The sequence below is a fragment of the Mustela putorius genome, unplaced genomic scaffold, assembly GCF_011764305.1.
Source record: "Mustela putorius furo isolate JIRA1106 unplaced genomic scaffold, ASM1176430v1.1 tig00003858_pilon_pilon_pilon, whole genome shotgun sequence".
NCBI lineage: Eukaryota > Metazoa > Chordata > Mammalia > Carnivora > Mustelidae > Mustela > Mustela putorius.
The window spans coordinates 53,990,681-54,008,064 of record NW_025422010.1 but is presented as its reverse complement, the minus strand read 5'-3'; the positions used below and the strand labels follow the sequence as shown (position 1 = coordinate 54,008,064).

The window sequence follows — 17,384 nt, the reverse complement described above, 5'->3', positions numbered from 1 at the left end:
TACACAAGAGACCAATTCCCTAACTAATGTCTGTATAAATCTTACTGGAATGAATTCTCCTCTGTGAAACTCTTTTACAAAGCTGGCTAACCTCATTCTATGATATTCAATGCATATATAGCTATGTCTGTTTCTGCAAAGGATAAAGTAATTGGCAGATATTCTACCATTGGATGCTTCTTGTTCTCCACTAATCAGTTTCCCTGTAAAGAGACACACCATATACTTTGTAAGAAGAAAGAAGAAATAAAATTCCCCTAGGATTTGCAATTTAACAAGTCACACCCTTCACAAGGAAGTAAGGTTCAGGAAAACCACGGAGATATTTCTTAACCCATCTATAAAGGCATGAGAAATAGCATGATGGTTCCTGAAAGTGTATGTTCCTTCTAAGTTTTATTGGGTTTCTGGATTCCTGGAACCAATGATGTTGGTGTATTATTTAGAAAACAGCCAAAGACACAAGTTGGCAAGGAATCACATGTAAAAACTTCCAAGAATGGCTGAGTAATCTGTGATACCATATGATATCAGAATGTCATAACACTGTCAATTGCATGGCAGGAACACTTTTGGGGAACAGAAGAAATTTATAAAAATATTTCTCAGTTGAGCCCAAGCTCTCTCTAAATGTAAGCAAATTCCTGCCCTTATAATTAGTCCCTTGTCCTCAGACTCTACTTCTGCATGACAAATCTTAGCAGCTAAGTCTCAGGGAATTTCAGTCTTAGTCAGAAGTTCCAATTTATACCACTTTATCACCAAATTTCTTCCTCCCACGCCCAGCCTGAGCTTTTTGCTTCTGTCCTACGAGATCAGGTCCCTTTCTCTTGGAACCCAAAGAAACCCCTCCTGCTCCTACTCCAGGAACCCATACTTCTGTCTGGTGACAATGGCCAGTGACAGAACCTTCAGTACGAAGCTCCTATTCCCATGTTTGTGGGTCGTTTTGTCATCATTTTCTTCTGACTTTGGACCTACTCCTTTATTAAAACCCCAACAGTCTATTTCCTTCCTTACCTCCACCCAGCTTCAACTTGGGGATCTGTTACATAACAGTCTCACTCGGGGCTTCATTACACACAGAGGATAGAAGAGACCTAAGAGCAGAATGGCCTAGCGGGGTAAGGAGATCTGCCAGAAAAAATCTTTCAGTTTTAGAAACAAAATTCCCATTCACCCTCCAACTCCTGTCTACCCCCTCTGTGCTTCTGGGACGTTGTTGTACGTGAACCTTCCTGTGAACTCAGGATGTGCTGAGACAAAACACTCTGTCCATGGCAAGTATTAGACAGGACCCACTATGGCAACAAGTGCTAGGGACGTATGCTGGAGATCAGAACTCCCGTACCTAAACCCATCATATTCAGGTGGAAATATAAAATGGCGCAGCCGCTGGGAAACAGTCTGGCAGTTCACAATCAAACACAGACTTACTGTATGACACAACTGATTTCACTGCTAGGTATATAACTAAGATATTAAAACATATATCTGCACTGAAATTTCTGTATGAAGGGTCATGTCAGCATCATACATAATAGCCAGAGTGAACAAAACCTAAATGTAGGTTCACATAGGAGTGGGTCACAGAAAGTGGTGTTCCCATATGATAGAACATTAGTCGAATGAAGAAATACATGCTACAGTGTGCTATGCCACGGATGAACCATGCTAAGTGAAAGGAATTTGATACAAAAGGCCAAAATGTCATGCAATTCCATCTATAGGAAATACCCAGAATAGACAGATTCATAGAACAAGTAGATTCGTGGTTTCCAGAGACTTTGGTAAGGGAGAGATATGCAGGAGTGTCTTTGTGGGGTGGTGAAGCTGTTCCAGAATTAAATCATGGCGATGGCTGCACAACCTTGTCAATGTACTAAAAACTAGTGACTATTACATTTTTTAAAAGTGAGCCTTTTAGTAGATGAATTATATCTCAATTAAAAATGTGATCCATGGTACAAACATCCACCACCCCCAGGCAGGCCAGGTGTGGGGCTAGATGCCCCGTAACCACTACCCTCTCACTAGCCACAGCCATGCCTCAGAGCACAATGTACTCTGGGGAAAAACTTTCTTTTGTCTGCCTCTTTTCCCTCCCTTCCTCTTCATTTCTACTAAATCCCAGCTTGGCAGAGCTGTCTGGGGAAAGGGAGCATTGGGCCTGATTTGATTCTCTGTCTCTGAGCCTCACGCACTCAGGGGAAATCACCCAGATATCATTCCGCACTCACTCTTCTTGGCTGTCCAGGATGGAGCCCTAAAAGGGCATCTGAAAGACAAGCCTTCTCTCCTGGTGACTGTGGAGCTTGGTATTTGATTGTATCTTACCCTTTCTGATTTTGTAGGAGGACATTACCTCTTTTGAGAGTACAGAAGAAAAGGGTTCTTTGCATTTAAAAACAAGGAGGTATGTCGTTTCAAACCCAGAGTCTGTGCCCAGAGTCTGTCTAATATACACTACGGGTAGTGAATACACATGCAGGTTCCCGGGCCAGCTAACCTGCCTGATATCTCACCTGTGCAATTCATACCTGCAGACACCTGAGCTTTTATTCAACTGCTTTGTGCCTCATTTCTGTCATCTATACAATGGAGATAACAAAGAGACCTGCCTTAATAAGTTGTAAAAGTTGTAAATAGGTGAATACCTATCACTGCTTGGTAAGAGTCAAGCTTTTAATATGATTGTACCTGTGGGAACGTCATGTATATGGGGGGAATAAAGTTCCTGATAGACTTAAACATGGTGTTCAAGAAACACCTTTGTCTCATTTTTTCTTACAAGCAGTTGAATATGGTGCCCAGTCCATGACTGTGAAGCTGGTATGCTAAAGGGCAAGTGACAGAGAAATGTCACAACTCTGGAGCTTAGACAATTTGTTTTTATTCATATTTATATAAAAAACTAGAAGGCTGCCACACAAGAGGTTCCCTGTCTTTATCCATCTTTCTTCCCCCTGCAAATATGTTAACACTGAAGGATAAATCAATTTCCCACTGACCTTAAAAAAAAAAAACAGGGAAAATCTGGGACCGGCGGCAAGGGGGCAGGGATGGTAACAAGGAGGAGTCCTCTCAAGGTACAGACTTCAGGGAAAGGCAACAGGTTCTTGTTCTCCGTGGACTGTTGAGACACTGCATCAGTAGCAACTTTAGACAGAACCCAAGCTATTTTCCTGGTTATATAGAATAATTACTAAGGAAATTGACAGGTTGAAGAAGTCCTTTTGGAACTTTAGAAAATATAAGCTTTTTCACTGTTTATGTTCGAAGTGAACCTTAAAGACATCCACATCCAAGAGAAAGCTTCTCCAAAGATTATTTCCAGGTGGATGTGGCAGGGCCAAGTGAGGAAGTTGTAACTCTGTCCTCGTTGGTATTATAAAGACACCTAGCTGCCTTTCAAGAGAGCCAACCATGGTAGGTCTGCAGTATTTTGCTGCAGGTGAGAAGGAAGTACAGGAATAGAATACTCATGTTTTATTCTCATAAATATTTTGAGTTGATTCATATGATGGTTAGACTGGTTAAGAAATCAAAAGTTGATTTACTTGAAATACTGATCACAAGGACTAGAAGGTGGCAGGAGAGAGCTATATATTCAGGAGTTCACTGCTCACCACACATAGGCTGACAGGCTCCCTGCCCACCTCTGCTTCCTCCAGGAACACAGGTATGTGCCTCCTGCTGCCCCAGCTCAATAACAGAGATCACTTCTGAAAATAATGGCAATGGCATTTTTTCTATCATGCATCTATCTCAATCTGTGTGACTGTATTTTACTTATTCTGCCGGGGTAAAATTGAAATATCTCCTTCATTTGATTTATCCTTTAGCTAATTTATTTCTGATTAAACAAATGCTCTCTTAGGCACACATGTGGTGGGGAGGAGAGTCTCTGACTCGCAAAGAACCTGGAAGGAAAAGGCAGAGAGGTGCCTCATGGGAGCTGGCTCTACCTCTGTGTTGGGGTCTGTACTAAAGCCTTTCCTACCCAGGCCTAGTACTGCCAGTGACAGAAGAAAGATAAAGATGTTCTATTACTTTTTCACGAAAGCTTTTTTTTTTTTTTTACCTAGTAATTTGATAGTCATTTAATTATGAAATTAATACAAATACGTTGAAAGAGGCTTGAAAAGTAGAAGAAAAACTTTAGTTGCCAGAATCTCACAATCCAAATATAAGTCATTTCTTTTAAGAAAAGTTCATTACAGACTAAACTTCCCTTCAGTAAAGTCATAAAATGAATCTATGCTTTTTTCTAGAATTCCAGATCTCACCAAGGTCGCCATGAACTCACTCAGTGCAGCAAACACCCACTTCGCATTTGATCTGTTGCAACAGTTCAAAACATCAAAAAAGGATGACAACATCTTCTACTCCCCTCTCTCCATCCTATCAGCATTAGCCATGACCTACCTAGGAGCCAAAGAAAACACTGCATTCGAAATGGAGATGGTAGGTGTCTGCTTGCTATACACTGACCAGCTTAGACTGATTTCTTGGCTGGCTTGCATGCAGATGACCACAGATCTGGCTGTGCAGCACAGGAGACTGGGCAAGCCTTCCCATGACTCGCTGTGCACAGACCCGTAGGGGGCACATGTCCTCCCCAGGGCTCTGCCCCATCCACTTCCCGTGCCCGCATTTACTCTGATAGCTGGGATGAACTCCTCCAATCGCACAACAAACCGAGGCAAGGCTGACAGGGAAGGGTAATGGGAGAAGTGATGCACTGACTTAAATTCATGCAAAACATTTCATGTTTTCTCAGCAATAAATAATGACACAGGATTCTTTGTAGTGTCTGGTTTTTTCAAGGAGCAAATGCTTATACTGAAGTTCTCTCTTTTTCCTTTGTTTAGTATTTTGGTTTGGTTTTGGTTTTGGTTTTGGTTTGGGGTTTTGTTTTGTTTGGATTTGGGTTCTTTCTTTTTTCCTTTTTTATCTCCCAACCTTTTGAGTAGTTTTCTTGCCCCACTTAGTTCCTGTCTCTTCCAGGCCCTTCACTTTAATGAAGTCACAGAGAACACAGAAGGAAGAACTACAACAGACCATGTGAGTCACAGAATCTTGGGTCTAGAAGGAAAATTGCCTATTCAAGAGGGTCATACTTTAATTTAGGAATTTCAGATAATATGTGAAAAGCTCATTTTTAAGAAATATCTTATGTAAAATACATTGGACAGAGTTGTATCTCATTTCATATTACATACAAAAATATTTCATATTTTTGTCTCCAGAGGGGAGATCAAAGAGCTTCAAATTCCTGGTTGCTGTGCTGTTCACCAACAGGGAACATGAACAAGACACAACCGCTCTGACGCACAGTGACCCCATCCCAGTAAACTGGGAGTAATAAAAGAATCTGTCTTAATGCATACAAACAGATGTAAAACATTATAACAGAGCCTAGATTACTGGAAACCCTGATAAATTTTATGTATTATTATGTAGACTAATAATAATTACAGTAATCACAACACTATTGCTAAAACAATATAATTTTAATTAATTCATAAGTGGGATTTCCGCATCCAAGCACATTTTGGAAAATGATTAGATGAGATATATAGTTATAGCCTTAAGGTCCAAAACTCTTACCGAGCAAACAGAAGGCTTTGGATTCAGACAGACCTGTGTTCAAAACTTGACTCTGCTACCTGCATCCCTTTGGAAAGTTGATTTAATTCTGAGCTTCTTGTTTCCACCTGAATAGGATTAAAAACTCAGAGATACCGATGTAAAGCCCTTACCACTGCACATGCTGCTTCTACACTTGGGAGTATGATATCATTAATGAAGAGCCATAGATCATGGTCAACAGGTCTTAGAAGAAATATAATCTAAGACAGTAAAGGGCTTCATGTCATAATGTAACTGAAATATATAAATTCAATATTATCATACTATTAATGGCTGTTAAAATTAAAGGTGTCGCTAGCCCTTAAAGACCTTAAGTTTAGCTGGGAAACTTAACCTATTTGTACCAATTAAAAGAAAATCCAATGGCAGAATCATGCAATATCTATAGTTAAAAAGTGAAAAGATTAGATTATTCAAAGCTGGAAGAAAGAATTTCCTGGAGGGGACTGAATGTAAGGATTCTGAAGAATATTTAAGTAAATCCACCAAAAATCAGGGAATAACAACGAATATCATCTGTGGGACTACCAAACTTTAGCTTTGGATCTAACAGTTTACATGGGGTTAGTATTTCCATTTCCATTGACAGAGAATGCAGTGAAACTACTTTTTTATATTTGAAGGTTGAAAAGTTGGGAAATGTACATCATCAATTTCAAAAGCTTCTGACTGAATTAAAGAAACCCACTGATGCAAATGAACTGAACATCGCCAACAAGCTCTATGGAGAAAACAATTATCAGTTTCTTCAAGTAAGTTTCATCTGGCCTGCCACATCTTTAATCTGAATCCTGGGTCCTATGTCCTCCAATAACCAAATGGGAGAGACTGAGGCAGAGGAACCTGGCTGACCCACAGGCAGAGCATTCACACAGGGTACAAGATTCCCTTGCCTCAACTATACCAAATGACGTGTCCCAGAACTGGGTAATCCATCAATATAAAGCATTACTTCATAACCCAAGAGGATGTTCAGCAGCAAAGGAAGTCATGAGATGCCCCCAATGATCTGACACCATTCAGTCACACAGTGAAAATTTTGGTGGGCAATGACCTAGAAAATGTATGGCTACTGGGATACTGATGAGAGGGCAGGCCTGGAGTCTCTATGGGAAGTTGGGAAAGTGTCAGGGAATACTGAGTGCCCAGAATAGAAGATATGAGTAAAAGCAAGAACCCTATGGACTGGCAGAACTGATGAGGAGTCCCAGAAGCCCACCATCTCCTTTAGAGCATCATGCTTTGCAGCGTGCAACCTACAGACTCTTCTGCCCCAGCCTATGTCCAGCCTGCACTTCTTTTTCACATTACCCGCACGCTTACTGTATAAAATAAACATGGGCAAGACAATGTAGATTTCTTCAGGGTCCAGATTCCTGTACCATATTTTGTCAAGATTGAAGATAACTAACTTGGGAATATATAGTCATGGATATATTACTCTTAATTCTTCCTTTCTTCCTTCCCATGTCAAAGGAATACATGGATAATGTTAAGAAATTTTACTTGACCAGTGTGGAATCTGTTGATTTTAAGAATGCTCCAGAAGAAAGTCGTAAGAAGATTAATTCCTGGGTGGAAAGCCAAACTCATGGTATGGTATGAGAGATCACCCATAAAAGCCACTTTTTTTTTTTTTTAAGTCTCTGGTGTGTATAAAACCTGTTCTTGATACCATACGGGGTGCCAGTGGGTTGAGGGAGGTGGCTCTGCTTAGAGGCTGGAGGAGGGCACTACAGATGATGGAATGGTTCAGGTAAATGTGGAACGCAACATGGGAACCCAGGAGGTATAAAAGAAAGACAATTACAAAGAAAGACAGCTGGCAATCTGTGTTTGCTCATGGCCATGGATGACAATACCTCCGTGGATCCCAAGGCTCTGCTCAGACCCCATCTTGGTTCACATCCTTTAAATTCTCAAAGTGGAGAATAGAGAGGAAGACAATTACGGACTGGGCTGTCTGACAGCACAGGGCAGTGTTTCAGGTGATGGAGCTCATGCCCTTTGTCCTAAAGAAAATTCAAGCCCTAGTTCCTCAGAGCAGTAAGCCCAAAGCTGAAAAAATAGAAACGAAGGGAGAGAAGAGGGAGGAGTAAAGAATGAAGGCGCAGAAGAATTCGGGGAGAGAGCGAGCGTGGGAAGGGAGGAGCTGCAAGAGTAGCTGAAATCGATGCATGCATATTCTGTGTGAGATGACTGAAGTCACCCTAAGACAGAGAATCTGAACACCCTTCCCAGAGACAAGAAGGGGTGTCTCCAGCAAGGGTGACTCCATCAAGCTGGTGCCACAAGGAAAGCTGCACCTCGAGAATTACTGCTCACAGTCCCTAAAGTGGGGACTTGTGTGAATAATTAATGATCCACTGTAACTTTCAAAACATCTTCCAGACAAACCACTTGTACTTTCCTTCTTTTGCAGAAAAAATCAAGGATCTGCTTCCCAAAAACTCCCTTGAGTTTACTACTATGCTGGTTCTGGTGAATGCCATCTATTTCAAAGGACAGTGGGACAACAAATTTGATAAAAGAAACACTGTGGAAAAAGAATTTTGGCTGAACAAGGTATTGTAATTTATTTATAATAATGTAACACACTCATAAATGAAACGTTAAAACTTTGGAAGGAGGATGTCTTTGGTATTCTCAATAGTATTATCTTATTTTGACCGATGCCTCCCCTGGATATTTGTTTGCCACATTAATTACCCCAGGATACAAGCAAACCTGTACAAATGATGAAACAAGTCAACGTTTTTAAGTTCACCTCACTGGAGGACATAAAAGCCAAGATCCTGGAAATACCATACAAAGGCAAAGATCTAAGCATGGTATTGCTGCTGCCAGATGAAGTGGATCGTCTGCAGAAGGTAAAATCTTGTACCTCCAGTTCTTCCCACTATTTGCCTGATTTCCTAGTAGTACAATGTCTGTATAGGCTGTTCATTGAAGTAATGCTCACAGGTTGGTGGTGGTGGCTAACAGAGTTCAAGTACAAAGTATTAAAAAAGAATTATTAAGGAGAATCTGGTACCCCAAAGAGTAAATATCTTAAATATCACAGTGTCATATGGAAGAATATACAGAAAGTCTCAACATCACAGGTCCCATTAATATTCTGATGACACCATGGAATGTCAGTTCAGAAGAAACATATCTAGGCACACATTTACATTCTGCAACCATAAGAACTTCTAATATATTCCAGTCTATTTATTTGAAGACAAGGAAATGAACATTCATATGTAGGTGACACATGGAAATATTTGCAAGCCCACTGATAAACAAAAGAAGCAAATTAAAACAACAAAAGGTACATTTTAAATATCAAATCACAGTGGTCTTGTAGATAATAGACAAACATATTTATCTTGATGCCTACTTTTCAATTTGGAAGTATTCTGTCCCTAAGAACTCAAAAGTCATTTGGAGCCTCATTGCTCAGAGTAGAGAAAAAAAAAAAAAAGGTGTGTGAGGGGATTATCATTTTCCTCTTAAACCTGTTATAATAAAGTTAATATATAAAAATACCAAAGGCAAAGATCTAAGCAGTAAGGACTAGCGCAGTCAGGACTTTCCAAACATGGCAGCTTCCAATGACTCCAATAGCCAGTCTTACTGCTAAAGTCACAGTGAACCTGCCGCACCCAAAATATAGTGCTAACGTGGACCTGGAGATCCTCAGGGAAAGTAATACAGCAATACATGTGAAGGGCCATAACAGTATTCATACTCCAGCTCAGCAATCCTCATTATCAATGACATCAGGAATCCCAATCCTGGGGATTTTCTTTTTTTTTTTTTTAAGATTTTATTTATTTATTTGACAGACAGAGATCACAAGTAGGCAGAGAGGAAGGCAGAGAGAGAGGAGGAAGCAGGCTCCCTGCAGAGCAGAGAGCCCGATGTGGGGCTCGATCCCAGGATCCTGGGATCATGACCTAAGCTGAAGGCAGAGGCTTTAACCCACTGAGCCACTCAGGCACCCAGTCCTGGGGATTTTGACCTGAAGTAACTAATCCAAAAAGGTTTTTTGGACAGAAGTGGCTCAACACATTGAAAAATTCAAATTTTGGCGCATCTTTGTATTACAAATAGTTTAATTTAGGGACTGATACATAGTGAATGATTAAAAATATTAAGTAAAAATATATACATCGAATATCAATTTAGAAGTAGTACTGTGTAACAATTTAAACTCGATTAGAGAAACACATATCTATATAAGAAATATTTACAAATAGGTCAAGCAAGAAAAAGGAATAAAAGTAGTGCCTACATAATAAAAATTATTTCACAAAATTGTAATTTATTTATAATAATGTAACACACTCATAAATGAAACGTTAAAACAAAATTATGTACACAGGGATATTAACAAGAGAAGTCCATTTGAAAAAGATGCATGTCATATGTGGGGGGTGTAAAAAATAGAAACAGTTCATCTCTTACAAAATAACTTTAATAATTCTGTTGTATGCACATATATATCTATATATACACATGTATAGATATTTGCACATTTATGCTTATTTATAACAGTCATGAATACATAATGCATTTTTCTTTTTTTTTTTTTTAAGATTTTATTTATTCATTTGACACACGAGTAGGCAGAGAGGCAGGCAGAGAGAGAGAGAGGAGGAAGCAGGCTCCTGTCGAGCAGAGAGCCTGATGCGGGGCTCGATCCCAGGACCCCGAGATCATGACCTGAGCCGAAGGCAGCGGCTTAACCCACTGAGCCACCCAGGCGCCCCATAATGCATTTTTCAATTGTAAAATATGTATTTATGATTGTGTTATTTTTGCCTACTCAGATAAGATGTGATACACTGAATCTTCTGCACTTGCATTTACTGTTTAAATAAAAGTTTTCTACGATTCAACCCAATGTTAAATAAATCGTGTCTGACATCCAATGAGAATCACATCAGCTGTTCCTTTTCTTCCACTGTTGTAGCTTGAAGACCAACTGACTGCTGAGAAACTAACAGAATGGACGAGCTCACAGAACATGCATGATAACTATGTGGATTTATACTTACCCCGGTTCAAAGTGGAAGAGACCTATGACCTCAAGGACACACTGAGAGCCCTGGGGATGGTGGATGTCTTCAATCCACAGAGAGCCAACCTCTCAGGCATGACAGGGACAAAGGATCTCCTGGTATCTAAAGTCATACACAAGTCCTTTGTGGAGGTGACTGAAGAGGGCACGGAGGCTGCCAGCTCTACAGCAGTAGTTGTTATTGTCGGATCACCACCGACTCACCCTTTCCATTGCGATCACCCTTTCTTGTTCTTCATCAAGCACAATAAGACCAACAGCATCCTCTTCTTGGGCAGAGTCTCTTCCCCTTAGATGCAACTACTCTGCTGCTACTAAGAGGAAATTCACAGTTGTTCCAGTATAGGGACTGCTAGAAACAACAGCTTCTCTTTAATTCTTTTTCCAATCCAATCTCATAGTCACTAAGAATGTAATGGTTGAAACAGCACATCTGTCTATCTCTCCCTTTCTATAAACACATATAAACCTACTTCATCTCCCAGTGGTAATTCCCCTTTGGACAAAATGTTCAACATAAGATAAAAGGATGTTTTAAACTCTCTAATTTTTTCCAAATTTGAAATCATATCACCTATTTCAAAAATCATACCTACTACTCAAACTTATTAACCTAGATACCCTCACTTTTTTGAATTATGTGATATCTGGAACACATATATGTCTACATTTCTTTTATGAAATACATTATCAATAAAGCAATTATTTATTCATTTTATTTGTTGCTTTTTCTCTTTTCAATAAAGTACAAATTGGCCTACCACACACAGGAAAGATAACTTAGAAATATATTGTCATATAAAAAAGAAAATTCAAAGTAGGAGTAGAACATCATAACGCTGATGGTAGGTTGGTACCAAACCATGAAAAGCTCTGCAGCCCATGTTAACAACTTCCTATTTTACCCTAAAATAAACAGAAAGCCATTATAGGTTTCAGTCGTTTGTTCTCCAAAGAGGAGAATGAGATCATCATATCTGTATTTTTTTAAATATACTTCTGGCTCTTATAATAGATGAGAGGAAAGAACAGTGCAGACACAATGAGATTAATTAGTAAGCCATTAGAATGTCAGGAGGAGCACTAAGAAAACAGATATGTAAGAATTATTTTGAAAGTAAAATGCACAGGATTCTAGCAACATGTCATATGGGACAGAAATGAGAGATGGAAGCCAAAAATGATGTCCGAGACTCTGGCCTTCCCAGTGGATTGAATGGAAAAAAATTTTGTTTTGGAGAGAAGAAAATATTCTGAGTTTAAGTCTATATTTCCTAAAGTTTAATTACTTTTGAGACATCCAAATGGATGCACTTGAACATAGAGGAGTCTGGAGCTCAGATGCTGCATATGATCTGAAGCTCTAAATGTGTCATGCCTAATATAAGCTTTACCATGTTTATTCAGGAACTCTAAAAAAAAAAAAGGCACCTAGGGGAAGGAACAGAAATGTGAATTGGGGAAATCAGAAGGGGAGATGAAAGATGAGGGACTGTGGATTCTGAGAATATACTAAGGGTTATGGAGGGGAGGGAGTTGGGGAGATGGGTGAGCCTGGTGGTGCATATTATGGAGGGCACATATTGCATGGAGCAGTGGGTATGGTACATAAACAATGACTCCTGGAACATGAAAAAAATAAAATTAAATTAAGATGCTAAAATATTTTTTTCATGGAGTAAAAGCATTATCCATTTATATTTTTCCTTTTTTTGTACTGTGATATTTACATATTACTCTGACTTTATTGATTATATATATAAAGCCCAATAAAAGAAAATGTTCACACACACACACATACAAAGCACGTGCCTTTAGCTCAGGCCATGATCTCAGGGTCCTGGGATTAAGCCTCATCTAAGACTCAGTTCAGAAGGAGCCTGCTTCTCCCTCTCCCTCCCTGCTCCCCCTGCTTATGCTTTCTCTCCCTCTCTCTTTCAAATAAAATAAAATAAAATTTTAAAAATGTATCTCAAATGAAAATTATATGAAAATATAATCACCTCCAGGCAATTAACAAAGTGATGCTATCTGGGGTATCTGGGTGGCTCAGTCAGTTAATCAGAAGCCTTCAGCTCAGGTCATGATCCCAGGGTCCTGGGTTGGAACCTCAAGGTTCTGGGATCAAGCCACACATCAGGCTCTCTGTTCAGCGGGAGCCTGTTTCTCCCTCTCCCTGCCACTCCCCCTGCTTGTACATTCTTTCTCTCTATGTCAAAAAGTTTTTTTAAAAACTTTAAAAAAACAAAATGATGCTATCTAACAGAATGTTGTAGCCACATAAAGGCATATTAAAAAAAAAAAAAAAAAGGCACCTAAGGGCAAGAACAGACCCCGGGGAGAGTGTATAAAGTGATAAGAAAGGAGGGCCTAGAACTGACTTCGAAGTGTGTCAATATACAAACATCAGGTATTGACAACTTTTAGTTTTTAGAACACAGCTTTGCTTAAGGGACTGTGTTCAGTCCAAATCCCTCTCAGTCAGTACTGAATTCCCACTGATTTCATAAAACCTGAACTTTAGAGGATCTGAGCAAGGTCTAAGTCTTCTTCAGCAGGATTCAGCAGCCCAAGAACAGAGCAGAGGAAGTAAATATTTGCCCCATCTAAGTATGAGATCTGGTCAAGGCAACTCAGACCGGCGAGAGAGTAGGTCACATTATAAACCATGTGGTGAATAGGCTGGGCAGGGAAGGTAAGCTGGGAGGCAGTTGCTTTGATGAGCAACAGGCACTGGGGTACCTCATGAGGTTGAAGAAAAGAAAGAGAAGATAAGAAGTTAACCCCAGGACCAGGGACTGTGAAGTATATTTTAAAAGAAAATTTTAAGCAACAAATAAACTCAGAATGCCACCACGGGTGTGAACTAATTTCTAATGATTCAATGAACTTTAAACTTGTATAATGTTTGGGGGGATTGAAGAATTGATTGTTGGAATCCCTTTAGATTGCAACTTTCAACTACTTGTTATTTTATCTGGGTTTTTTTTATTAATATAATATTTGTTTCAGGGGCAACAGATTTGTGATTCATTAGTTTTAAATAATACCCAGTGTTCATCACAACACATATCCTTCCCGATGCCCATCACACAGCTACCCCATCCCCTCACCCCACCTCCCCTCCAGCAACCCTCAATTTGTTTCCTGAGATTAAGAATCTCTTATGGTTTGTCTCCCTCTCTGGTTTCATCTTGTTTTATTTTTTCCACTCTTCCCCTATGACCCTCTGTCTTATTTCTTAAATTTTGTATAACAGTGAGATTATATGATAATTATTTTTCTCTGACTGACTTATTTTGCTTAGCATAATACCCTCTAGTTCCATCCACATCATTGCAAATGGCAAGATTTCATTCTTGATGGCTGCATAGTATTCCATTGTGTTTGTGTGTGTGTGTGTGTGTGTGAGAGAGAAAGAGACACACACACACACACACACACACCACATCTTCTTTATCCATTCATCTGTTGATGGATATCTAGGCTCTTTCCATAGTTTGGCTATTGTGATTTGAGCTGGGTTTTTTAAAGGAATGTTATAAGAGCAAACAAGATATTAAAAAAGCCCAAAGGCATTAGGGTCAGGTCAAGTAGAGGGCATGACTGATAACTAGTTATAAGAACTGAAAAGCTTTGCCCATATTTTAAGGCCAGAGAACCAACTACCTCCATATTGTGGCCATATACAGAGAAATTGATAGACAACTCAAATCTTGTATCTTTATTAAGTAATACATTCTAACTCCTGAATAAAACAGAATATAATGAGTCTATACTGATATAAAATAAACAAATGATAAAATTAAAAGTTTTATAAGGAATGGATATGTATATGCTTTCAAGGATTCTCCCCCACAGAACACCACCTCACACCTCATACAGTGGCCAAAACTTTGATCTTCATTTTAAAAACTGGCCACATCAAGTGTTGGAGAGAATATGGAACAAAAAAAAACTCTATGAAACTCTATATGAACTTTCATCTTAATACTGGTGGGGAATACAGAAAGGTACAACCACCTTGGAAATCAGTTTAGTAATTTTCTAATAAAACATAAACATTTACTTGACATGTGATCTAGCAACTCCACTCTCTGAGACTTACCCCAAAGAACAGAAAATATGTGTCCACAGAAGGACTTTATACAAATGTTCACAGCAGCCTTATTCAGAGGGGCCAAAAACTGGAAATAACTCAAATTTGCATCAGCAGGTGAATGGATAAACAGACAGTGGGGCCATACTCGGTTGTACAGAGGAAGACACTACTGACCCCCACAGCAGCATGGGAGAACCCTCCCCACACCGCGCTCGGCCAAAGATGCGGAACAGAAAGAACACATAATGTAAGTAAATCCACCTATATGCAGTCCAACCTGGGGTGACAAAAAGCTGATTAGTGGTTTCCTGGGGCTGAAGCTGGAGAGGATACTGATGGTGAACGAGTCTGGTGGAAATTTCTGGTGGAATGAATGCTTGCTTTACAACTTGATCAGCTGGTGGAGATCCAAGTGTTAATGTTTTCAAAGGCACTGATGTGTACACTTGGAGTGTATGCATTTTGCTTAATGTAAATTATGGCTCAAAAGAGTGGACAGAGGAGAAAAAGGAACAGAACTGCACAAAACATGTGACTACTGCCTCTGGAAGTACTCGGGTGGAAAAAAATTATGTATGTTTTTAAGAGCAACTTGGGCCAATTCTCAATTTATTCATATATTTTTAACCCTATTTAGTTACATACCAGTATTCCTGTCATATGGAGCAACAAGAATCATGAAACTACAAAATAAAAAGCAAAATTCTGCCATGTGTGATCCACCAAGCTGCCTTTACTGATCAAGACATTAAAAATTACCAAATTTTAATTTTAATTTGAGATTTGAAAGAGTCTAATGAGAAAATTCATTTCTAGACAATTTTCCATTACATAGCCTTGGATAAAATATATTATTTTAAAATGTAAAGCTATTTTTGTGTCAGTTTTGCATACAATTTTCACAATAGTCGAAGATGAAAGCCACGCCTCACCAACTATTTCTGTTTATCAATGGAAGTATAGATACCTTCTTCCTTTATGAAACGGTATCATCCTTTTCTGGGGAAAACCCTCAAAGTACAATCCTATCGACTCTATCAGAACGGGGCATCTATCAGGATTACTTATGCTGTACACCTGGGAGCTCACACAGGTGGCCAGCGACTATATAACAAATTAATGGATGATTGAGTCATTTCCCTAAGTCACTTGGGCGCCCATCATTTGTTCTATAAGAACTCATTTGTATTTCTATTACAAAAGACATAATAAACATCAAAAAAATGAGTTATCTGTCTCACTGTGTGCAGCATAGTGTAGGCCATTCGACAAACAATTATTCTGTACCTACAATATGTCATCCTGGATTACATGGTGGGTTCTCATATACAGGGTGACCCAAAAATAAATAAATAAATAAATAAACCAAGCATCCTAAAAGCCAGAATAAGGGAACTGAATTCAGAACACAAGTGGGCCAGAACTTAGGGAAATGCCCCAATCTTAATGACCAAGGCAGAGTTGATGGTCTGGAACAAGACTAGCAGTATGAATGCAACATATTCCATGGAAGTAGCTCAGATCAGTCAGAAAATAGCTGGTGGGCAATCAGAAAACTAGAAATCTGAAAAGCTTAAGGATCCCATAAAAAAGGCAAACTTCTAAGTTCAGGAAGACGTTTTATAAAAGACACAAGAGACCAGAATTCACTGAGGGTTCTACCCTCCCAAGTGGCTGTGTATGTGTGGTTCCCCAGAGGACAGGGCTGTCTCAGAGCACAGAAACCCAGGGATAGTCCCTGGTCTTCTAGAATCATAATATCTAAAACTATATTGTCTCTGCTCCTGATCATTGTCTACCCAAATAGGTGGAAACCAGCAACACACATAATCCAAAATATTGCCCAAGATGATTCATATTTCACGTGAGACTAATAATGCAATTGTTTTCTCCCTAAGAAGGACTCTTTCACCTCAAGTTTTTATCTAACAATAATTTTAAGAAAAACAATAGCTTCCACTTTAAGTGGTCAGACTAAAGTGAAATGAAAATAAATTGCACACGACAAATGAAGCACTATCTGCATTTTCATCTCTGCGGTAATGCTTATGCCCACTGCAAGAGGAGCACATCAATGACCTTGAATGCACACTGAGACAGCTCAGAACACATCCTGGAAAGCCTGATGGCAGTGAGGTAAAATCCGCCTGGAGATGCAGAATGCATCACAAACATAGTATCATAAGCAAATATTTTTAAAATCCAGGGGATTCCTCAGTGTAAACTTAGTGATCCAGAACTTTTAAAAACCCCTGATGTGCTTAATACACATATTGGTGCCCTGGAACACTCATTTCCAAATGCTGATGTAGAGATGTAAGACAAGGGAGAGAACTGCTGCTCTACATGAAATCCAAAAAACACTTTAGAGCTAATGAAACAGCAGCTTAGGTTCCGATAAGGTGGCTAAGGACAAGTTGGCCATGCTTTGGTCTCCCAGCAAAGTTAGAGGATGCTGCTGTGGCTGCTACTGGTGCTGGTGGTTCTGGCGCTGGTGCTGGTACTGGTGATATGATGGCAAAGAAAATGGCAGCTAATATCAGCTAGATACACGCCGTG

At 39.4% G+C, this 17,384-nt stretch overlaps 1 protein-coding gene across 1 annotated transcript; it reads left to right on the top strand.

Moving 5' to 3' along the window:
* The first annotated feature begins 3,649 nt into the window (after nucleotides 1-3,649).
* SERPINB3 (serpin family B member 3) lies at nucleotides 3,650-11,436 on the top strand. The gene is made up of 8 exons (XM_004745605.3): nucleotides 3,650-3,682; nucleotides 4,275-4,467; nucleotides 5,011-5,067; nucleotides 6,279-6,407; nucleotides 7,132-7,249; nucleotides 8,078-8,220; nucleotides 8,370-8,525; nucleotides 10,616-11,436. Exons 2-8 carry the CDS (start codon nucleotides 4,300-4,302, stop codon nucleotides 11,015-11,017), a joined length of 1,173 nt encoding a protein of 390 aa, XP_004745662.2. The 5' UTR covers nucleotides 3,650-3,682; nucleotides 4,275-4,299; the 3' UTR covers nucleotides 11,018-11,436.
* The last annotated feature ends 5,948 nt before the right edge of the window (nucleotides 11,437-17,384 follow it).